Source organism: Microtus ochrogaster, linkage group LG5, assembly GCF_000317375.1.
Source record: "Microtus ochrogaster isolate Prairie Vole_2 linkage group LG5, MicOch1.0, whole genome shotgun sequence".
NCBI lineage: Eukaryota > Metazoa > Chordata > Mammalia > Rodentia > Cricetidae > Microtus > Microtus ochrogaster.
This window is the reverse complement of record NC_022031.1, coordinates 51,860,895-51,886,155: the sequence shown is the minus strand read 5'-3', so window position 1 is coordinate 51,886,155 and position 25,261 is coordinate 51,860,895. Positions and strand designations below refer to the sequence as shown.

At 37.9% G+C, this 25,261-nt stretch overlaps 1 protein-coding gene across 2 annotated transcripts in view; it reads left to right on the top strand.

Annotated features, from left to right (window-relative positions):
- Nucleotides 1-25,261, top strand: part of Ecpas (Ecm29 proteasome adaptor and scaffold) — a 113,716-nt gene that overhangs the window by 9,030 nt on the left and 79,425 nt on the right. For both annotated transcript variants that reach the window (XM_005362228.2, XM_013351850.2), the window contains 4 exons: nucleotides 14,953-15,083; nucleotides 18,708-18,824; nucleotides 21,285-21,403; nucleotides 23,556-23,705. In XM_005362228.2, coding sequence (XP_005362285.1) covers nucleotides 14,953-15,083; nucleotides 18,708-18,824; nucleotides 21,285-21,403; nucleotides 23,556-23,705 — 517 coding nt within the window. The remainder of the gene's footprint in view (nucleotides 1-14,952; nucleotides 15,084-18,707; nucleotides 18,825-21,284; nucleotides 21,404-23,555; nucleotides 23,706-25,261) is intronic.

The following is a 25,261-nucleotide window of genomic DNA, read 5'->3' as shown; positions in this document are numbered from 1 at the left end:
TATTAATTATCCTACATTGGACTATTATGCAACCTAAATTCTTACGTAGTACCCCAAATTGGCTTTCATAAGCCAAAGTAATCCTTCTGCTCAGTAACTCACTAAATTAATTTCTAACTGGATGCCTGCCAGCTCCCCGGCCCTTTTGAGATGTGGGAGTGTGTGTGAACCCAAGACTGTGTATGTGTTAGGAGTCTGGCACTCACTCACTGCGTCTTAGGAATTGATGAGGACTCTGGTCAGATCCTCTGGTCCAGCCCCGTCAGACTGCCCTCCTGTAGTGTGTGTGTGTGTGTGTGTGTGTGTGTGTGTAGGGTGAGGAGTTGACTAAGGAATCTTGGTGGGGAGCTGAGGTGATCAGGAAGAGGTTAGCCTTTTTGGGGCTCATACTGACTCGATAGGGGGCTTTAAAGTAGTCTGGCACCTTATACAGAAGGCTGGGATTTCAGTTACCAGGAAATAGACTCTTAACTTCACTTTGCTTAAGGAGTTTGGTACTAGTTCTTCTAGATGGAAAGATCCATGGCCTTTTCTGGAGAATGCGGCAATGTCTATTCATCCCCCAAAAATGTATCGGTGGCAAACCAAAGAAGTGATTCTATCCAAATTTAGCTTGGTGAAACTAGGAGTTTATTTGGGCTCCTTAAAGAAGCCGGGGTGAGTGGTTACTTCCAGAATACGTGACTTAAAGGTACCTGCTAGACTGCAAAGCCCACCTCAGCATGGGCTGCAGTTTATGAAAGTTGAATTCCTAGCACTCCCTGCTGGACCTGGGCAGGCAGCTGCATGGATGATTCCCTTTTCTGTGATTGTTTACTGCTTATGTAACTGGGGGGAGGAGCCTCTGTATCATAACTTTTTGGGCTTCCTGAGCTTCCAAAGTTTCATTAGCTTCCTGAGTCTTATGATCCTTAATCCACTCTCCAAGGGAATGTCTCAATGTAGGGGAAATAACTAGATAACAAGGACTTTCTTGATTGGGCATTTGTCTTGACCCTGAGGACAGAGGGACAATGCTTTTGTTACTTTAGTCCTGAAGGACAGGAGGAGTGCTGCATAGATAGGGACCCAGGATCTGGATGGTTCCCTTGGGCTGCCCTAGCTAGAGGAAGGCAGCTTTTGCAGAAACCGTGCTGATAGGGATTGAGTCATTCGTTGCCTTACTTACAACATACTGTATTTGTGTTTACTAATGGACGGCTCGGCATTTGCTTTTTAAAAAGTACATTTGCATTTATCTGAGTTCCTTTAAAAATGCTGGAGTAGGGGCAAATTTCTATTTTAATATCTTAGGCATGAAGATGGGAGTTCTGATTTCTAGCCATATTTTTCTAAAGAAAAGTTCTGCTATCCTTACTTAGGTTTTGCACATATTAGATTGACAGTTAATGACTTAGGATATTATTTAGGAATCAACAGATGGAGTGGACTTTGAGGGCTAGTATTATAGTTAGATTTATAAGACAGAATAATCTAGATAGCAGTCAGGTCTTCCTTATTTTTCAGTTTTAGCCTCAAACTAATCAAAATGGTTTTCAGAATTTGAAGATACTCAGTCTCTACTTTACACCTCTAGATTGTCACTTCCAGTTGTATAATTTAGTTCTTCTATTTTTCTTAGTTTATAAGTTCCCATTTCTGAAAATGCTGGTTTGGTTCTCCCTATTTCAGATCTGTCTGTCTGTCTGTCTGTCTGTCTGTCTGTCTATCTATCTATCTATCTATCTATCTATCTATCTATCTATCTATCTATCATCTATCAATCTGTTTTACACTCACTATTCTCTTTACCCCTATATTTCTGGAGTAAATTATTAAAAATGTGATAAGCACAAAAAGCCTGGTATTTGGAACACTTGATTTTCTGTGATTTCACTGGTCTCTTTGTCATTTCCCTTCTTCGTTTTTCTTTTCTCCTTTTGCTTTAGAAATTGCTGTATTCCCTTGATTTGGATCAGGACAGCTTTGCCACACAATGTGAAACTTACTTTCTTGTCATGGTTATTAAAAACCTGTCTCTTTTTCAACTGATTCTAATTTATAAGTTTCCACCAGTGTCCTCTTTTCCTATACAGATGTTAGATGTACAAACTTCTAAGTAGCTTTTATGATACATAAAGAATTTCTTTTCTCTGCATTCAGCCAGTATTTGAGCATATACTTTCTGAAAGGAACTGAGTGTTGGAATAAGAGACGCAGTCATAGGTTCTGAGCTTAAGCTGGAAGAGGATGGAGACAGTGAATAGGCAGTAGGGTGGGATCAGATCAAATCTGGTTAGGGAAGAATGGATGGAGCTGTTACATAATATGTAGCAAAAGATAGTAATCACCGGAAGAAGTATAGAGAATGTAAGTGGTGGCGTGGGTTGGGGGAGGTTGCTGAGGTGCTGAGCCATAACTCCAGGATGTCTCCTGTGCCTGCATTCAGGAGAAGCTGGTAGTTTTGACTTGGCCTTAGAAAAGAATTTTAAGAGTCAGTATGAGGCAGAGTTGGAGTTCATCAAGAAAAGATTTTAACATAGATTTAAGCTTGGGATTAATGGAGAGTAGTCAGGGAAAATATAAGGTAGCTAGCTCTAAGTGTGGCCATGGGCTACTCAAGAGAGAGTTGTGACTGACTTTGCCATAACCTTATAGATGATTTTGATGGCTTCTGAAGTTACATCTCATAGGGTTGTTAAGGCACTTAAATGTGATCATAGGATGATTTCTGATGTGAATGTGATCATACCTGATGAAGGTGAACTTTAGGTGACAGGCTCCTTTTCATGCCCCTTATATTTTCCTGGTCTTTGTACTTTGCATCCTCTCCAGAAAAGGCCTGTAGGGAGCCCCATAGGACCAGGCTGGAAGCGGTATACTTGTATAGTACATAGTATTTGAGCTGGGTCTCAAGTGGGATGGGGTTAGATAGAGGAACAGTGTGGTGTATTTGGGAGAGTATACTGTAATGATTGACTTGGTTGGCCAAAGGACGTGGACTGGGAAAAACTGGATGTGGTGGCAAATTTGTTGATTCTAGTATGGGGGAGGTGGAAGGAGGGGAACTGGAGTTTGAGCGAGGACAGTCTGGACTAGAGCAAACGTGTCTCAAAATAATTGGGCTGGGAGGACTTACTGTACATGTGAGAAACAGTTGGGATTTGGATGTTTTTTGGGGAAGGATGGCATACGTAAGTGAGAATGTTTGTTATGGATAGATTGGCCTACTCCTAGGAAGGACTCCCTTTTGATTTGACATGGTATTGGAAACATTTTGTTTTTTAAATGTACTTTATGGAGGTATGTTTTTGTTTTCTTTTACAAGATCTTCATTTATGTTTGGATCAAGTTGTAAGCTGGCTTAAGCCATAATGGCACTTAAAGTGAATCTCAGTACTTAAGGAGCTGAGAGAGACTTCAAGAGAATTGCAGGCTAGGAATTGTTTAGATCTTCTTCCAGCTTTTCTGTGCCTTCATGCCATTCTTTCTTCCGTCCAACTTCCTCTGATTTTTGTGCTCAATTGGATAGGCTCAAGATATCTGTATCATATCTGCTAGTTTGTGTTTATAGCTTCAGGCAGTTAGATGAGACTTGGCTCTTGAATCCCAATTCTGAATGCCTGAAGAAAGTTGCATCAGAGACTACCTTGATATATTTGACACCAGCTGTGGTTAAGGTACACATTTATGCTCTTGAAGTAATTAATAGAGTTAAACAAATGGCAGGCAGTATGCTTCCCCGTCTTCTCTTCATACTTTATGATGAGTGTTGTAATAAGAAGGTGATCCTGAAAAGGGCTCTTTAGTGGTATATTATTATTTATTATTTATTTTTAATAAATAAGGCTTGTCTGAAGATCAGAGTGCAGAACAGCTGGCAGTGGTGGCACACACCTTTAACCGCAGTAGCCACACTTGTTAGCCATACAAGCCAGGCATCGGTTGTGCACACCTTTAATACCAGCACTGGAGAGGAGACAGGAGGAGACAGCTCTCACTCAGTCTCAGATTATGGATTTGTGGAGGCAGGATCGCCCATTTTGGTCTGAAGTAGAGGTAAGAGCCAGTGGTTGGCTGCTTTGCTTTTCTGATATTCAGCTTGAACCCTAATATCCATCTCTGGGTTTTTATTATTTGTGCTACATCTGGTGCCCAGCGTGGGTATTCGTGCTACACTTTGCCATTCTTCTTTTTTGTGTTTTCTGTATAAGTAATGACGTGAGTTAGAAAAAAATATCCTTTTCTTTTTTATTCTGACATGGATATAATAGTTGGCATGAACTCAGCTAGAAACCGGTTTACTTTGGGACTTTAAGATTATTCTCAAGGTTTTAGTACTTTAACTTAGACCAAATACTCTTATTTTTTACATTTAAGATACTTCAAAAGTTCTGTAATTAAAATTCTTTCCTTATTTTTGAAACATGAATTCTTATTTTTTTAAATTGCTCTGTACTCTTCAGATAAAAAAATTATTTTTATTGAAGAATATTTGAAAATACAAAGAAACATCACTGATATATTTTATTTCTTGTTTTATACACTTATAAACAAAATTCTTTAAAATAAAAATAATTCAAGTAATAACAGAATAATACTATGAAGAAATTATGGAGAATTATTATGGAGGTTTGAGTTTCTCTGTTGGAAGAGTTGTTAGGGATGGAAACCTGAGTACATGCTCAGCAAATGTACTTTATTGACTAATGTCTGTTCTATCTATCATAAAGTTTTGACATTTTTTCTTCTACCTTCAGATCCTTTAAAAAATATTACAGAGATAATTAAAATCTCCTGTTACTGTTCTTTCCTTCCCCTGTTTCTGTATTTCTTCTTTTCCCTACTCGCCTAGATATAGTCATTTGTCCTGTTGTATTTATAATGATATATCATGAACAGTGTACATATTCATTTAGAAACTTTCTGTAAGTACAAGTACCCTGTTGTACATGCCTTGCTTTCTGACTTGCTGGATCTTAAGAAATTTAAACATAGTAGTGTTTAAATACATACTCACATATGTTTAAATACATAGTCATGTAAATATGACTCATACTTGTTTTTACCACAGTGTGACCCTACTACATTTAATCCATCACTTGATTGATATTTAGGTTTTATTTATTTATTTTTACTCTTACTAACCCTGTGGCTATGAATGGTTTTATGCATATGTCCTTGTGCTTAGTGCTATACAGGAAGCGTATCTCCTCCCTCCCTTCTTCCTTCCCTCCCTCTCTCCCCTCCTCCCTTCCTCCCTCCCTCCCTCCCTCCCTCCCTCCCTCCCTTCCTTCCTTCCTTCCTTCCTCCCCCCTTCCTTCCTTCCCTCCTTCCTTGTCTTTGGCTTTTGGGACAGCCTATTACTGTAGCCCAGGTGGCCTTGGAACTCACTACACTGGCCTCAGGCTTGTGGCAGCGCTCTGGAGTCTTCAGATTGAGTTACCATACCCAGCTTAGTTCTTTAAAGTATTTATATTTAGTTCTTTTTTAGTTTAAAAACATAGTAGCTATTTATAACTTATTCCTCTTCTCCTTTTTTCTTTGTAGAACTAATTTTTTTTTTTGTTTTTGTTTTTCGAGACAGGGTTTCTCTGTGGCTTTGGAGCCTGTCCTGGAACTAGCTCTGTAGACCAGGCTGGTCTCGAACTCACAGAGATCCGCCTGCCTCTGCCTCCCGAGTGCTGGGATTAAAGGCGTGCGCCACCATCGCCCGGCTAGAACTAATTTTTTATATCTTGTTTGTATCTTATGCTTTGTGCTTGAGAGTGTACTGTTTCAATTTTTCATTTTCAGATTTGCATTTAAAGTTTAAAATATCTTAATTTTATCCATGTTATTAATTTACTTGGAAGTGATTTTTATATTTCATGTGTTTCTGGTTGTCTGCTATATTCTCTATTTCAGTCTGCTGATTTGTTCCTTTGTAAATACTTTTATTGTATATACTCTTAACTACAGTAACTTTATTATAAGTCTTAAGATGTAGTAGGTCCATTCACTTTTGTGGAAATTCTGGTTATTTGATAGTCCATATTATTTTTTATTCATATTCCACTTGAATTTTATAATTATCTCCTCAACTTTCATGAAGAACTCTTGTCTATAGAGAATATTTGGTTGTGGAATATTCTACTATTTTTATGATACTGGGTTTATTTATAGACATTTTTACTGTTTACAGATATTTTTTGCTCTCTTTTCTGGGCACAAAAGACATTTTGGTGCTTGACGGCCTTTTTGTTAGGGACATGACATAGTGTGCATGTAAGACATGAGTGAGGTTAGTTTAACCTTTTTGTTGAGCAAAGGGTTGAGAGTGTGACGCCAAGGCAGCCGGGTTTCAGCTGGAGTTGGCCCTACTGCTGACTGCTGAGCAGAGCCTCCCTACTAAGCTTTGGCTGAGAAGTATTGTGGGAAGTTTGTGTCAGCTTCAAGTGTTGGAACTGATGCGTATTTTAATCACTTAATCAACTAATCTGTTTCAGCTGACACAGAAATTTGAATGTTTCTAGTCTGTTTATTCTGGTCTTTAGAATTAAGTTATAGTTCATTAAAGAATTTTGACATATTTTGTTAGATTCATTTCTAGGTACCTGTCTTAGGATTTCTGTTGTTGTGATGAAACACCATGACCAAAAAGCAAGTTGGGGAGGAAGGGGTTTATTTGGTATTTTGCTTTGACATTGCTGTTCATCAGTGAAGGAAGTCAAGGATAGGAACTTAAACAGGGTAGGAACCTGGAGGAACTGATGCAGAGGCTATGGAGGGGTGCTGCTTACTGACTTGCTTCCCATGGTTTGCTCAGCCTGCTTTCTTACATACTCCAGGACCACCAGCCCAGGGATGGCACCTCTCACTTACAATGGGCTGAACCCTCCTCCATTGATCACTAATGAGAGAATGCCTTACAGCTGCGTCTCATGGAGGCATTTCCTCAACTGAGCCTCAACTGAGAGGCTCCTTCCTCTGTGATGACCATCTTTTGTCAAGTGGACACACAAAAATGTACAGGACAGTACCTTATGGTTTTTATTGCTGTTGTACACATTTTTAAATAATACTCCCTTTTTAACTCTTTGCTCTCATGTGTATCACTTGGCTTCTTTACCCTGATCTTGTATGCAACATGACCTTTCTTGCTCCACTTTCTCTTCTCATAGATACTATACATGCTGTGAAATACTGGGAGCTAAAAAATTCCTGTTGATTTTTTTTACACTCCATTTTTATGACTCTTCAGTTTGGTTAGAAGTAGTAACTATGTGTACTTTCTGTGTTGTCCAGGTTTTGTATACAATATGATATTTGATGTAGATTTTTGCATTTTGTCAGATAATGGTTATTTCCTTCCAGACTAGTTGTTTTCAAATTTACATTTCTAAGCTCTGCTCTGTTATGCTGGGATTATGTGTTATTTCCCATACTCCTCTACCGAATAGCTTCCTGTGTTAAGGCTCTCATTTTCTGTTTCCATGAGAATATTTTCTTTGTTCCCCTTAGAAATTGTATTGTTTTATCTTTCATATTTAGAGTTCTTGGGAGTGGTGCCAAGGATGGAAACCAGGGTCTTGTTCATAAGCACATACTCCATCACTAACTATCTCTAGATTTTCATATTTAGCTTTATGATTCATCTTCTTTGATGTGTGATGAAGTAGGAATTGTATTTTGTTTTCCCTTATTACAGTGCAATTGATTTTAGTGTAGTTTACTGAAATCACAATTATTCATTTATTCATTTTATTCATAACTTTGTTCTAAGGCAGATGACTTATACATATTTATCTCTTAAGGATTTTCTTTATTTTCCAACTGATCTGTTTTTGTACTATATGGTACTTTTAGTTATTGTTGTTTTTGGCAAGGTTCAAAATCTTGTCATGTAAACTGTTTTTCTTCTTCAGCATCAATTTGGCAAATATTGGCAATTTTCTCTATTTTTTAGCTTCAAGGTCATCCTTTGCAAATTTTATTCCTTTGTAGAAGTGGTAGAATAAACCTTTTATTTAGTAATCTTTAAAATACTTTTTGAGTTATTATTGCACTCAGGTCCTGAGCTGAATAAAAATGAGAAAGGAGGGCTGAAGAAATGGCTTGGCCATTTAAGAGTACATAGTGTTCTTGCAGAGAACTAAGTTTGGATCCTATTGCTAGTGATGGGTGGCTCATAGCCATCAGCTCCAGGGGATATGATGCCCTCTTCTGGCATCTGTAGGCAATTATGCTTTATGTGCATGGACACACATACAAAGGTTTTTTTTTTTTTTTTTTTGAACCTTGTTTTTAAAGGAGAAAATGAGCTGAATACCAGCTTTCTTTATTCTTTGTTTGCTGACTATGGATACAGTTTGACCAGCTGCATTATACTCTTGTCTTTCCTGTCTGATGGACTGTGTCCTCATGCTGGGACACAAAATAGTCTTTCTTCTCAAGGTAATTTTTGTCATGTGTTAAAATCACATCAGTAAGAAAAGTAGCCAAGTTTTTTTCAACTCTGAATATAGTAAGGATTTATCTCTTTTCTTTCTCTTTTTTGATGCTATAGTTTGAACCTGGGTTTTGGACATAGTAAGACTATGCTCTGGCAGTAAACTAAACTTGTAGCCCTTCAAATCTTTTTCTCATCCCCCCCCCAGCCTCCTTTCTTTTCTTCCTCTCTTCCCTCCCCCTAACCCTTTAGAGATGATTTTACTGCACATTCAGTTAGCCTTGAACGCTTCGTCCTTTTACCTCAGCCCTCTGAGTACTAAGGTTACATGCTCTCATTATGCTTGGTCCTTCTGTCTCTGTCTGTTTCTGTCTCTGTCTGTCTGTCTGTCTCTCTCCCTGTTTTTTCTCCTTTCTCTGTGTAGGCCTGGCTGTTCTGGAACTAGCTCTGTAAGTAAACCAGACTGGCCTTGAATTCACAGAGAACTAACTGCCTGCCTCTGCCTCCATAGTGCTGGAATTAAAGGCGTGCACCACCACCACCCCCTGGCTAACAAATTTACTTTTAGTCATATTTCAGAACACGTATGCTCATATGGGCAGCTCATATAGCTACTACCCAAGAGACAGTGTTTGGACTGAGGAGATGTGAAACTCCATTAGTGAAATCCTTGCTATACAAACACGAAGGCCTGAGATAGATCCTCCAGTGTCCACATAAATGCCAGAGGGTGACATGTAGCTGTAATCACAGTGCTGGGCAGATACAATCTCTGGGGTTTGCTCAGCTCGCTTTGCTGAATTTGGTGAGCTTCAGATTCAGTGAAAAATGAAATGGAGAACAGTGGAGGGAGATGCCTGTCATTGACTTCTAGTCTCCACACATCTGTGGGCTTGCATATGCATACAATACACATGCGCGTGCACGTGCGCGCACACACACACATACACTGAATCAGTTACTTTTCCTGTTGCTATAATAAAATGCCTAACAAAAGCAAATTAATAAAGGAAGAAGGCACACAGGAATTTGAGGCATCTGATCTCACTGCTCCTATAGTTGGGAAGCAGAAGTAAGTGGCTATATTTAACTCACTTTGTTCTTTTTTTTTCCAACTTGGGACGTCAGTCCTTGGAATGGTAGCACTGGTATTCAGGGTGAGTCTTTTAACCCATTTAACTGAATTTAGAAGCTCCTTCTTTGATTTGCCCAGACTTTTGTCTCTAGATCCTGCCAAGTTTACAGTATTAATCATTAATCATTTCTCTCTATCCCCATCTTCCTTTCTTCCCCCACCCCTCACCCACCCACCGAAACATTTAACTGATTATTTAAAGGAAATAGTAAGTTTCATAAATGAAACAATGTGAGTTTGAATAGAAAAATAAGAACATTATGAGAAAGATGGAACTTGTTCTTGTCTCATTCTGTTTATCATATATTAGAGCTTACCATGATGATTTGAAGAATATCAGCTCCCATATCAGCTTAAGAAAGATGGATGTGAGTTAGATTCTCTTTGAATCTTCAGAACATAATAGTCTTATCTCTTCCTAGTTTTGAAAAGGTCCTTTTGAGATATTTTTCTATTTTTGTTGCTATACTTAAGACTAGATACTTATACTTAATACTTAGTCTTAATACTTAAGACTAGATAATTTATAATGAAAAAAATTTCCTTCATTTTCCTCCTTCTTGGAGACAGGACCTCATGTACTCTCGACTAGCCTTAAATTAGCGAAGAATACCCTTGAAATTAAAATTTTCTTGCTGACACCTCCTAAGTGCCACATGTTTGGTTTAATGTGGTACTGAGGCTTTCTACCAATAGATCCATACACATAGCCCAATATTTTTATTGTTCTTGAAAGCAGAAAGTCCTGGTTGGAGAGGTGGCTCAGGGGTTAAGAGCACTGGCAGCTCTTCCAGAGGTCCCGAGTTCAATTCCCAGCAACCACATGGCGGCTCACAGCCGTCTATAAGGGGATCTGATGCCCGCTTCTGGCACACAGGTGTCCATGCAGATAGAGTACGTATATATCAAATAAATAAATCTTTAAAAAAAAATCAAACTGGTCTGTGAGTTCGAGGCCAGCCTGGTCTACAAGAGCTAGTTCCTCCAGGCCAGGCTCTAAAGTGACAGAGAAACTCTGTCTCAAAAAAAAAAAAAAACCAAAACAATCAAACAAACAAAAACAAAAAAACTGGAAGTCCACGATTGAGAGATTTTCAAATGTTGAGGTTCTTCCCCCACCCCCTCCGTGTTATACCAGGTGGATAGGTAAAAGCTCAAGAGGGGTTACTGTAGCTCAAACAATACAAACCCAGAGACAAGTATAGGAATTAAAGCTAAAGATCGGAGAAGCACAGCAGTAAGCCTCTAGAGAGACCTTTTACCTCTACCAATGCTCAGACCTAATGGATGATCTTCAGACTCTACACTTCAGGGAGTTCCTGTCTTTCCCCTTTATATTCCTTTCTCCACCCAGCCCCCTGTCCCCTGAAGGTGTGTGACTCCCAAATACTGGAATTAAAGATGTGAACCACCACCACCTAGATCTATTTCTGGATCAATCTTGTGTACCTCAGGGTGGCCTTGAACTCACAGAGATCCGTCTGCCTCTGTCTCCCAAGTCCTGGGATTGAAGGTGTGTGCCGCTACTTCCTGGCCTCTAGTGGCTTAGCTTTGCATTCTGATCTTCAGGCAAACTTTATTTATTAGAATACAAATAAAATATCACTATAGATTACAATCTTAAGAAAAATATTGCATGTTCTCCCTCGTGCAGTCCTAGCCTATGTGTGTGTGTTTAGGGATGCATGTCATATCATGTGTATGGAGGTCAATAGACAACTTGCAGGAGTTATCTCCTTCCACTTTGTGATCCTGGGAATCAACTCAGGTTGTCAGGCTGGGCAGCAAGCACCTTCCCTCTGAGCCATCTCTCTGTACCCCCACTCCTCTGTTTAAGACAGATTCTTGATATGTAGGACAGGGTGACCTTGAACTTCTTAGCCTCCTAACTCAGCCTTCAACACTCTGGCATTATAGGAGTGTGTTAGTCACACCCAGCTTGATTAGCTTCTATTTAAAAGTACATAGTGTCTCTAAAAGATGGCCTGATTAGTTGTACATTGATCCCGCTTCACTGAATTACAGAGCTCTAACTCTGCCTGCTTTGGAAGTACCCTTGTATGATGTTTGGTGCTCTTTGTATTATCACATTCCATTATGAAGGAGTGTGTGAAAAATGAGTACAGTATATCCCCTTTTTTAAACTTTGGCATAGATTTTTCTATGTTAATTTGTTGTGAAAATTTAACTGTCTTTGTAGAATAGTGTTCCTGTGATTATAGCTTGTCTGTGGGCAGTTTTTACTGTCTCAAGAGCTGAGATGTATTGAAGAATATGCTCTTTCCTTGGCACTCCCAGATTGTATCTGGAGACTATACTTTTGTTTCCCAGCCGCACAGACCCAAATAAGCACATAGAAACTATATTAATTACAATATAACATACAATGCAATAGAAACTATATTAATTACAACCCTGTTTGGCCATTGGCTCAGGCATATTTCTAGCTAACTCATATCTTAAATTAACCTATTTCTTTTACTCTTTGTACTGCCACGAGGGTGTGGCTTACTGGTAAGGTTCTGGCATCTTTCTCCTTCGGCAGCTACATGGTGTCTCCCTGACTTCACCTTCTTTTTCCCTCTATTGCTGCTTGGATTTTCTGCCTAACTATATTCTGTCTAAAGCATAGTCTAAAGCAGCTTCTCTTTGAATCAATGGTAATGAAACATGTTCATAGCATACAGATGCTATGGTTGAATTTACCATTCTTAAGAATTTGTTTTACAGCCAGGAGGTGGCAGTGCACTCCCTTAGTCCTAGCACTCAGGAGACAGAAACAGGTAGATCTCTGTGAGTTCCAGGACAGCCGAGGCTACACAAAGAAACCCTTTCTTGGGGGAAGAAAAGAATTTCTTTTACAATACTGAGCATTCATTAAATAGAATCATTTGATCTAGTACTCTCAGAGTTTACCTGCCTAATTTTGATTATTTGTTCTATTTTACTTTTATTATTAATTTCTTAAACTAAACTCGAATTTGGGATTTTACTAGCTTTTCTTCTGATGTCTTTTGTTCTTCCAGGATCCTGTACAAGGCTGCATTTAGTTATATAACCTAGCCTCTCTGGGGCAGTATATTAGTCGCCCTCCCACCCCCAGCTTTTCAGGATCTTGGCATTATTGAGAAATACCAACCAGTTACCCTATAGAGTAGGGTTTGGCTCTTCTTTTGTTTCACTGCAAGTAGACTAGGATGATGGATTTGGGAATGAACCCAAGAGCGCTAAAATGCCTGTCTTGTTATATCTCATCATGCACATGTTATATGATGTCACTGCTGTTGTTAACTCTCTTTACTTGGGTGAGAGTGTTTTTCCATTGTAAAGTTAATCTATTTTCTTTTGTTGTTTGTAAGTAGTAACTATATCCAGGCTACCTTGAAAAGAGAAAAGGGGATGAAGCTATACTTTCCTTTAGGAACATACTACATATAGTAGTTTGTTTTTCCATAAGAAAGATTAGCTTCTTTTTTCTTTTAGTTTCTTTAATCATTTATTAACATCAATATAGATGTTTCTAGTTTGGCTTTTAATCCAGTGCTGTGCTATTTATTGTATTCTGTTATTAATTGATCTACTATCCACTAGTAGGAGCTCTTTCAGTTGATTTCTATCCCTTCTTGATGCTTCATGTCATCTCTAATACTGTAAGATATTTAGACTGACCTTTCTAATATAATCGTTTTCCTGTCCTAAGCCCTGGGATTGTTATTTTGCCGAGAAATCTGTTACCGTTTATTACAGAATGATATTTAGAAACAAGATTCATGCTGGATATAGGGTTTGCACATTGCTACAAGGGTGTTGCTGTTTCTTGTCCCTTTAGGGCTCACTCGACTAATAGATGCCCATCTTTCTTCACAGAGAGATTATTTGAGGCAAACAAAATAATTCTTAGTATCTGTTATAAAACTTGGCTAATTATCAGTCAGTGGGTAGTCTGAGTTTCATTTGTATGACTTCTGACACCTGTCTATTGGCTAATATTCTACTTATTATTTAAAGTAAATTTTAGTAGCTATATTAGTTCACCTGAAAGTGTTTTCTGTTTTTATCACTGCATAGTGAAGACTTAAAAATTTATTCTTAAATTGAGATATAGTGCATGTTGCCCAGATCAAGATATAGAACATTTCCAGCTCATTCATTGCCACTGATAATTTTTTTTACGAGTGATGTGTGATGTTTGTGTGTGTGTGTGTGTATGTGTATGTGGTGTGTAGTGTGCATGCCTATGTGTGTGTGCAGAAATGTGTGTCCTTATAGCAGGGAGGCCAGAGAAGGTTTTGAATGTGTTGCTCTTACTCTACACGTCATTCACTTGAGGCAGGGTTGCTCTTGCTTACCGAACCTGGAGTTAGCCTGATGATCAGTAAGCCCTGGTGTTCCTTGTGTGTCTGCTTATTCACAATGTTACAGTTATAGCCACGTGATTATATATGTCCAGGTTTTTACCTGAGTTCTGGTTATTTGAACTTGGATCTTTGTACAGCAAGAGCTTTTACTTGTGAGTCATCCTCATCTGCCTTTTTGAGATAGTATCTTGTTATGCAGAACAGGGTGACTTTAAACTCAGCGTGATCCTTTTACTTCAGCCTTCTAAATGCTGGATTATAGTCATGCATCACTTTGCTTAGTGCTCTGATACTTTTTGCAAGAGACTTTGAGGAACAAGTATCTCATACAGTACCATTTTCCCCCAATACTGAAAATACCAGAAAGTTGACAGTAATTTGCAGCTAGATATTTGGCATTTGTGCGAGTTCCCTCTCTGTCACCTTTCCCTCTGTCCTTAGTATAGAGGTCAAAGATACACGGTGGCTTGTTTAATAATTGCTGTTTACCTTTTGCTGAACGTGTACACCCTGTAGTCTTGTCTAACATTTTCTCACTGTAACTTTCCTGTGGGAAACTTGTCTCTGATTTTCTGATTCAGCTACAACACAGTAGTAGACAGTGATTCTGTCTTTGGAGAAACCTCATCAGTTAGGTTGTCCCTGACATCTAGTTAAAGTTCTTCTGTTGTGTTCTGCTAGCCAGGCCTGCCTCTGCCTCCCGAGTGCTGGGTTTAAAGGCATGCACCACCACCGCCCTGAATATCCTTTCTTAATAACTAAGTCCTTCAGAAAGACAAAGTAACTTTGTATGTAGGAAGGAATTTCATTACTCTTGGCTGTTCTCCTTTCTAGAGATTAAATGTCCCCAGACAGTTGCAGAGTAGCACATGATTAGCTATTAGACCTTTAAAGCAGTACTTCCTGGTGTGTCAGAGTCAATTGAAGGGCTAGTCTAATTGAAATTCTTGACTGAAGGATCTGCAGTACAGAAAATAGGATTATGTTATAAAAATAGGCTTGGTTATGTTTGGTTTGTCAAGTTCTCTTGTTTTCTTTTTATATTATAGATCAGCTCGAACGGGTCTTTTTACGACTTGGCCATGCTGAAACAGATGAACAGTTACAAAATATTATATCTAAATTCCTTCCTCCTGTTTTGCTCAAACTGTCCAGCACTCAAGAAGGAGTACGGAAAAAGGTAAGCATGTTGGGGGCCATTTGGTGAAGAAATAATTGGTGAAGAGTGTATATCATGAAGTGAGGTTTTTAAAAAGATTTCCATTGTTGTAATGTACGCTTAAGATCCTAATTACCTTTCCAGATGTATGGTAAGTCTAAGAATCAGCTTCTGATGGAAAAGCTTAACTGCCTGGGGTAGCTGCCTTTACTACCCAGTGCGTGCTTGTTATCAGTGCCAGGTGCTTTAATCGAGATAATCATCTGGACTGACCTAAAACCGAATATGAAAGCCAGTGTAGGAAGGGGAAATGTTGTTTAATCATTGGTTGATGGTGAGTATATCCTTGAATAAAGGTAATAAAGGTAAGCAAATAAAGTTTTTGAAAGCAGACTATTCTAATGTAATTTATACTTTGTTTTACGAAATACTATTTCATAAAGATATATAACTATAATATCACTATTTTATTTTTAAATGTTCTTTTTTTTTATTGAGAAAAGGAAAAAAGAGTTTCCTCCTCCTCCCAGCCTCCCATTTCCCTCCCCCTCCTCCCACCTTTCTCCCCCTCCCCCCATTCCTCTCCCCCTCCCTCTCCAGTCCAAAGAGCAGTCAGGGTTCTTTGCCCTGTGGAAAGTCCAAGGACCTCCCCCCTCCGTCCATGTCTAGGAAGGTGAACATCCAAACTGGCTAGGCTCCCACAAAGCCAGAACATGAAGTAGGATCAAAACCCAGTGCCATTGTCCTTGGCTTCTCATCAGCCCTCATTGTCCGCCATGTTCAGAGAGTCCAGTTTTATCCCATGCTTTTTCAGTCACAGTCCAGCTGGCCTTGGTGAGCTCCCAATAGATCAGCTCCACTGTCTCAGTGGGTGGGTGCACCCCTTGTGGTCCTGACTTCCTTGCTCATCTTCTTCCTCCTTCCGCTCCTCATTGGGACCTTGGTATACTTTAATATCATACCACTCTTTGACATATCTTTTCATTGAATCTTGTTGTTTGCCTTTGATGTATTATCATTTGAGTCCTACAAATGGGAATAATGATCCTGAAATTAATAGTAATAGCCAAAATTATTGGACAGTGTCTCAGTTTAGCAATTCTGTGAGGTATAGGTGCTCTAATTATTCCTATTTTATAGATGAAAAAACTGGAACTCAGAGAAGGTAAGTAATTTGCCTTATGTCACATGACTAACAATGTATTTATAAACAGGGACTTAACAGATGAGTAACTTCAAAATTAACTTGGTTTCTGCCAGATACTGCTTCTGTGTAATGGCTACATATGTTAATTTTTTGCTGTATTTATGAGAATAAATTTAATTCATCCAAAGTTAGTCAAAGTAAATAGGGGTTAAAAATCACTCTGAAGGCAGTAATAGAACTTTTCTTGTGCGTTATTTTGACTTTTAGAGAGTGGATTCTTGATAGGAATCTACTTTCATAGTATATAGTCGTATACTTTATGCCTTGTAAATTTTAGAACCAGTGTAATAATTGTCATTTGAGTAGTATTGTTAATAAAATGTATACATATTGAGCACAAATACAGAATGCATTTTTCCTCCTTAATAAAATAAGACTCATAGAACATTTATTTTTAAACAGAACTCATTTATATCATAGTCTCCTCAGCATTTATTTTGTTATTTGGTTTTTTTTGTTGTTGTTGGCTTTTTTCTTCTTCTTCTTTTGAGAGAGGGTTTCTTCTGTGCATTCCTGGTTGCTGGCTGTCCTGGCTGATTCTGTAGACCAGATTGTCCTCGAACTCACAGAGATCCATTTGCCTCTGCCTCCCAAGTGCTGGGATTAAAGGCGTGCGCCACCACCTTCCAGCCTTTTATTTTCTTTTATGCAGATGATTGAACCCAGGATCTTGTGCATATTAAGCAACCATTCTTTTTATTTTCTTTCTTTTTCTTTATTTTTGTACTGTCTCTAGTCAGTGTAAAATTTTATACTCAAATTTTATAACCAGAGTTAGTTGTATTGATTTTGTTTGTTGACTTTGTGGAACTTTGAGTCCTTACCATCAATTTCATAATGTATGTTTGACTTAAGTGGGATGTTACATAATATAGTTTTTAGTTGTGGATAAATTGGCTGAAAGAGAGCTAAAACCTTGGGGTGTTTTTGGTACTAATTAGTATCGACTTATTAATTTTAAGGAAAATGAGGTTTGCTAAGTAGAATTCTGTATTAGTTAACTTTTTTTTTGTTCATAGTTACTACAATAGCAAAAAGTTGTGCTGGAGAGATGACTCAACTTTTAAAGGCTAGGCTCACAACCAAAAATAAGAATAGCAAAGAGTTAATGCCTGACCATACCTGATGTTAGCAAGGCTGTGGAACAACTGGAGTGCTCATGTACTACTGGCAGGAGTACAAATTACTATTCACTTTGGAAACTACTTGGAAGTATCTGCTTAAACTGGGTGTGTGCATAACTTCGTGATTAAACACTTGTAGTCTTGGATTTATATCTAACAAAAATAAGCACATATGTTTTGAAAGGAATTTTTTTATTTTTATTTATTTTTTTTTTTTCGAGACAGGGTTTCTCTGTGGTTTTTGGAGCCTGTCCTAGAACTAGCTCTTGTAGACCAGGCTGGTCTCGAACTTACAGAGATCCGCCTGCCTCTGCCTCCCGAGTGCTGGGATTAAAGGCGTGCGCCACCACCGCTGGGCCTGAAAGGAAATAGATTCATATCAGCACTATACTTAGTCACCCAAACTGTAGTTTTCACTAATGTGTGCTTTGAGGCTTCATTGTATGTCTCAGGAATAATATATCATAGATACAGCAGCCCTCCAGACTAGTTAAAATGTTCAGTCTTTCTTAGGTTAGAGTTTAAAAAATGTTGAATTTCTTCTCTCTTAGTACATATTATACTGGAGTAAGACCGAGGCCATTTATCATAAACTTGTATATTTTCCTTTCTTTCCACACACAGGAATTGTTGATGTGTTAATTTCTGCTTTTGTTCCTTTCCCACTAATAGAGGAGGAAGAAGGTTGTTATTTTTTTATTTAAATTTTTTTTTTTTTGCAGACAGGGTTTGTCCTGGAATTCATTCTGTAGATCAGGGTGTCCTCCAACTCATAAAGATCTGCCTGCTTTTGCCTCCTGAATGCTGGGATTAAAGGCCTGTGATATCACTGCCCAACTTTTACTTGAATTCTTTATTGGTATCAATGATTTTCAGGATAAAGGAAATGTACTTCAGTGTTTTGCTAAATTCTATTGTAATCCAGACCTTGCTTTTCTGAATTCTTACCATTCTGGGTTTTATCCAGATATAATTTGCCATATTCTTTGAGACCCTTGTTCTTTTCTAAAACTGGTTTCAGCTTGAAGCACATCTAATCCCAGAACTCAGTGTTTCTACCACTTTTTCTCAGAAGTAGATTTGACAGACTAAGTGTATCTAGAAACAGTAGAATCTTCTATTTTATATTCTTGGGATCTCAGAAATTCAGATGCTGTTTTTCTGGTTCTGATACATCCCTTTCTGAGATACCAACTTTATAGTCCTTAAAAAGAATAAAGTAGCTACTTTTCACCAAAATAAGTAATGTCTAAGAAATTAAACTTTTATTTTTAAGTATGATTGGTAACTTCCTTTCTTCTATCTTTGCTTTAGGTAATGGAACTGCTGGTCCATCTGAACAAACGTATAAAAAGCCGCCCCAAAATACAACTCCCAGTAGAGACACTATTGGTTCAGTACCAGGACCCTGCTGCAGTTTCCTTTGTCACGGTGAGAATTGGTTTGTTTTGGAATGTTTTTTTTTCCTTTTTTAAAAATTTATAGTAAATCCTTTTACTGTGTTGTTGATGCCATCAATGTATGTTGGCAACTTTAGAATTTTATTCTTAGACCATATCTAATAGAAATATTTTTACTTTAAATCGCATGCTGTTTTTTCACAGAGTACTGATTCACAGGTAATATTGCTTCAAAGAACATTATAGGGACATGGTAATGAATGTCAATTTACATTGAACAAAGAAATGTTGGTGAAATGACCACCAGGTATTTACTTATAGAGAACCTGAACACTTTAGTCCTTAAAAATTAAGCGTAGAATAGAGGTTATCAGAAGCTGGGAAAAGGTTCATTACTAGGAGCAAAGTTAGAGAACAGAAACTTCTGCTCTGCTATTGCCTAGTTAGGGTGACTATGGGTAACAGTCTGATATCTGACATCAAATAGCTAGAGGCGCCCAGGTGGGGTGGGACCTGCAGTCCCATTGACTTGTTAGGTAGAGGCAGGAGAATTGCTTGAGCTCAGAAAGTCAAGACTAGCCTGAGCAATGGAATGGAATGTTCTTCTTGAAAAAATAAAAAAGAGAAGAAACACACACACATAGGAACAACAAAATAACTCAGCAGGAATCAAGGGGGGGAAAAAGGCTTTTCAAGGGTTTGCTTTAATGAATGGTAGATATTTAAGGGTATGTTTAGGCTAATGGAAACATATAATGTATACATATATTAAAATGTCACATGGTACTCTAATATATATAATATATATATATATATATATATAATTTTTTATGGTATTAGGGATTAAACCCAGGGCCTTTTACGTGTAAGGCAAGCATTCTGCTGAGCTATATTGCAAGTACATACAGTTTTTATTTTTATGTAAATAACAGTGATTTTATTCTTAGTATATGAGACAAATCTGAATAGAAAGAAGGGTTACAACAATGAGCATGAGAAAGCAATTGTGAGTGCCAGATGTAGCATGAATTCTGATTGTTCTTAATAAAAACCTGGAGTTAGATATTGGGGGTGAAAGTGAGAGATCAGAGAAGCAGTACAGCCAGCCACTAGAGAGACCTTTTACTTCTACTGAACTCTGAGACTAAAAGGACAGTCTTGTCCTCAGACTGTTTCCTCTATCTGCTTCAGATTGCATCTCAGACTGCATCTGAGTTGTCCTCCCACCTTATATTCCTGTCCAGTCATATCCCTTCCTGTCTCCACCTCCTAGTGCTGAGATTAAAGGCGTGGGACTCCCAAGTACTAGGATTAAAGGTGTGAGCCAACACTGCCTTGCCTGTAGTGGCTTAGCTCTGCGCTCTGATCTTTAGGCAAGCTTAATTTGTTAAAACACAAACAAAACGTCACAGCAAGCAATACTGTTTCTGATGTGTGTATTCAAAAGATACCCTTTCTGTAGTGGAGTACACCTAAAACTGGCAAATATTCCTCTTCATTCCATTTAATGAAAACAAAATATAAGAAATGATATTATATGAAGACTGTTTTCCTGGTTCTTTTGATTTTTAACAATATGGCAAAATTTAATAAGTTGTTTTAGCAGGAGTTACAACTTTTGGAGGTGTTGTGCCTGTTTTTGACAGACAGTTCTATTAGGGATAATATCTTTAAGACAATATAATCAATGAGGCCTAATAACTGTGCTAAACAGAAGGCCTTATGAAACCTTTTCATTTTTTCTGACTAATCCTTCAGATGAGTAGCTCTGTCTTTTTTTTTAAATATTTATTTATTATGTATACAATATTCTGTCTGTGTGTATGCCTGCAGACTAGAAGAAGGCACCAGACCTCATTACAGATGGTTGTGAGCCACCATGTGGTTGCTGGGAATTGAACTCAGGACCTTTGGAAGAGCAGGCAATGCTCTTAACCACTGAGCCATCTCTCCAGCCCCAAGTAGCTCTGTCTTATATATAAATATGGATTTATGTCATGGGTTTGCTAAGGTTGGGAATTTTACATGGGTTATAGAACTACTGATAACCCTGAGTTTCCCTGGCTCCTCTGTCATCTATTGCTGATGTGTAACTGAAGTGAGGAACCAGACTGCTGCAGTTTCCAAAGATGGTTTTAGTAACTGACCAGCTGGGAAAGGGAAGCCTGGGGTTTGTTAACATGCGTCAAGTACTAATACAGCAGTCTGGGAGACTGATGGTAATGCAGATTTAGATGCTGTTTTACTTCCAGATGACAGTAATTACACATATGACTACTTTCAATTAAGTCACCTTTCTTGTATAAAAAGCCCACTTTAAAACAAACAGTTTGAATAAGTTGTGCTTGACTTCTTACCCTGAATACATCAGGGTAACTTGACTAAGCTGTAATAAGTCTGTGGAGAGGATGATTTTTTTCATGATTTTGTTATAACTTCTTATAATCATATTTTCCTTTCATACTCACTTGCTTTTCTTTTACTGCATTAGAATTTCACTATAATTTATGTTAAGATGGGCTACCCTCGCCTGCCAGTGGAAAAACAATGTGAATTGGCCCCTACGCTTCTTACTGCCATGGAAGGGAAGCCTCAGCCACAGCAGGATAGGTATGGCTTTTCCTCATTACCTATTTCTTATCTGCAAGAGTCAGCAACTGAGTGTCTTTTAAATACAGGTCACATTTGATTTCATTTGGCAAATGGAAAGTATCGAGCTCATTTAGCTGAAAGATAGTTTTCTATTATTATTTTAGTTATTATTTTATTAATAGCATTATAAAAGTTCTTGATGTGAACATTAAAAATGTATAAACCTAACTGCTTTAGTTTTTGTTATTTGTTTTTAAGTGGTAAATTTATGTGATGTTAAAGATCATTTTGAGTCTGGAGAAATGGCTCAGTAGTTAAGAGTACTGGCTGCTTTTTCAGAGAACCCAGGTTCAATTCCTGTCACCCACATGGTAGCTCACAGTCATTTGTTAACTCCAGTTCTAGGGGATCCAGCACCCTTTTCTTGCCTATGGGCACTAGATTATTCTTGTGGTATACAGACATACATATAGGCGAGGTACCTATACACGTGTTAAATAACAAAAAGGAAAATTTTTAATCAAAAAATTTCTGTCTTGAAGTATAAGACATTTCTCAGCAACTTCTGGAAGCAGTAGAGTATTTTTGATATGATATTAAAATAGGTGCTGGAAAAGTGGAAGGAGTTGGATATCATTTGTCTTGTTGGCTTAGGGAAAAGATCTGTATCTCAGACCCATCAATGAGAAAGATATTTCCAGTTCTGTTTACTTACTAATTGATCAATCAGTTGATTGATAATGGTGCTGGGGCTCAAATCTAGGACTTCAGAAACCCTGAGAAAAGGACTATGGGTATTTATAAACAAAATTAGTAATTAAATTTTCAGGGTGTTGGAGAGATGGCTCAGTGGTTAGGAGCATTGACTGTTCTTCCAGAAGGACCCGGGTTCAGTTCTCAGCACCCACATGGCGGTTCACAACTGTCTGTGGCTCCAGTTTCAATGAATCCAACACCTTCACACAAACATGCATGCAGGCAAAACACAAATGCACCTAAAATAAAAATAAATAAAAAATTAATTTTTTATTTAAAGGACATATTTAACTTTATTTTTAAAATTTAATTTGAAATACCCTTTGGTAACATCAAGTCTATTATATATATATTTTCTCGAAGTTTTAAAGTGATGGATCACCTTGGCTAAATGCTAATTATTTCTTAATACTTTGACTTTCTTTTCTTTTCTTTCTTTCTTTCTTTTTTGACCATGTTGAAAATTTAATATTTTAATATCATTTCAATTCTTTTTTTTTTTTCATTCAAAATTTTTTCTTTTCTTTCTTGCTAGCAGGGTTTCTATTGTAGTCCTGACTGTTCTGGAACTTGCTCTGTAGACCAGGCTGGCCTTGAACTCAGAAATCCACCTGCCTCTGCCTCTGGAGTGCTGGGATTAAAGGTGTGCGCCACCATGTATAGAAGTTTCTGTCCTGCCTGGTCTTGCAGCCAGTTGTTCAGTCCCAAAGAAACACACAGAGACTTATATTAATTATAACATAATTATATACTGTTTGGCCTTTTAACTGAGGCTTATTAATAACTTGCTTTTACAATTTAAATGAACCCATAATTCTTGTTTATGTTTATCCATGGACTTGGTACATTTTCTCACTGAGTCATTCAAATCTTGCTTCCTCTGAATCTGGCTGCCTTTTCTCTACCCAGAATTCTCCCAGTCTGGTTACTCTGCCTATACTTCCTGCCTAGCTACTGGCCAATCAGCATTTTTTTAAACCTATATAAGTGACAAATCTTTACTGTGTACAGGATCATACTCCCACAGCACTACCATGCTCCTTTAATACTTTGAGATTCTTAATTTTCTTTCTTTTTTTTCTGTTTTTTTGTGTTTTTTTTCCTCCTCCTCCTCCTCCTCCTCCTTTTTTTTTTTTTTTTTGAGATAGCCTCTGTGTAGCCCCGGCTGTCCTGGAACTTGTTCTGAAGATCAGGCTCACCTCAAACTCACAGATATTGCCTACCTCTGTCTACTGGGTGCTGGGATTAGGAAATCAGTACCACTCCCTAGATTAGGATTTTTGTACATAATTGGTATCATAAATGAACAGTTCCTGATATAATTGCCAACTTTTAATAACTGTTCTTTGTTGTTATTCACATGTATAAAAATTGAATTATAAAGTAGTTTCAATAAATGTAATTTTTCTTTCAGCTTAATGCATCTTTTAATACCAACCCTTTTTCACATGAAATACCCAGCTGAATCATCAAAATCAGCTTCTCCTTTTAATCTTGCTGAGAAACCAAAGACTGTTCAGCTGCTTTTGGACTTTATGCTAGATGTCCTTCTGATGCCTTATGGGTGAGTTAAAAAAGACCAATGAAACTAAGCAATGTTGTTTTTTACTGAGTTTACTATATGGAAATTATCTGCTGTTTTAAATGATTTGGCTCACTTGTGAATGGATGCATCTCTGAGGATTTGCATCAGTCTTAAATGCTAAGATCCAGCTCCACTGCATAAAGACTCTGTCAATGTAGGCCTGCTGTTGTGGTCTCATACTTCCCCTGTCCCAGGCAGAAATAGATGTTGTGTTGAGCCTCATGGCACCTTGTATGTACCCTTAGGAAATTATATCCAGCTTTTCTTTTTGTAGTTTTCTTTCTTCTTGATGTCCTGAAATCTCTTTGCACTGGTACCATTTACTTTTGGATCTATTCAACTCTGATTAAAATTTTGTTCTCACCTCTTTGTTTTCTAACTCAGTTTTTTTAGTTAATGTACAAAATAATGGGCTTCACTATGATCTGTTATACACATATATCACTGTACTTAGTTATCCCTATCATGCCTTTAAATTTCTCTACAATGCTATAGTGCTGCCTGATTTTTAGCATAGATATTGATCAAAACACATCTTACTGTGGTTTCTCATTAGCCAGTCATTGTCTGCATTCAGCAGTTCATGCTCTACTGCAAACACTTGTCATCTTATTCTTTACGGCACTGCAATTAATTCTCTTTAGCATATTTCTCCACAGAAGAAGTAACAACAGAGTCACTTTGGAAAGTATCTCTTTCTGGCTTGATGACAACTCTGTCTCTGACAGACATTTCTTATTCTATGTAGATATTTGCTCTGTTTTCTGTATCTTTATAACCCCAAAGATCCACCTGTATACTACTTTGTGTTTTTATCACATTGCTGACATTTTCATTTTCTTAACAGACTGTTAGCCCCTTGTAGTCAAGATATGTTTTATCAGATTTTGGAATCTGGCCTAGTTCCAGGTTGAGATCTGCCACTAGCCTATTGATTTTGTCCTGTTGTCAGAGATAGTTTCCTAAAGTTCTTCTGATCTTGAGTGTAGATGTACATAGAGGACCAGGCAAATGGCGCTGCACATCATCTGACCTCAGTGCCAGAGACCAAAGGGTTCAGGTTGTATGATATGTTTTGCTCTTCTTTGGCTCCTCTAGTTGAGTAGCTTGATTTTTCTTTATTCTTTTTTTTCTTTAGGGCTGTGACTGCAGGCATGAAACTGAGAGTGGTTGAGAATATAAACTCAAATCTCACCCCCAGTGACTTACTCCCTCCAGCAGTTATGGTTGTGGGGATTTACTGTCCCCCAAAGTGCCAATAGCTGGGAACCAACTATAAGCCTATGGAGACATTTTCATTCAAACGACCATAGCTTTCAAGTACTTTCTTTAATTATAATGAGAATTTTATTATTATCCATTATGACTAGATTTATCAGTATAGAATTATACTGTTAAAGAGATTTTTTTTTATTTCTTTTTCGAGACAGGGTTTCTCTGTAGCTTTGGTGCCTGTCCTGGAACTAGCTCTTGTAGACCAGGCTGGCCTCGAACTCACAGAGATCCGCCTGCCTCTGCCTCCCGAGTGCTGGGAT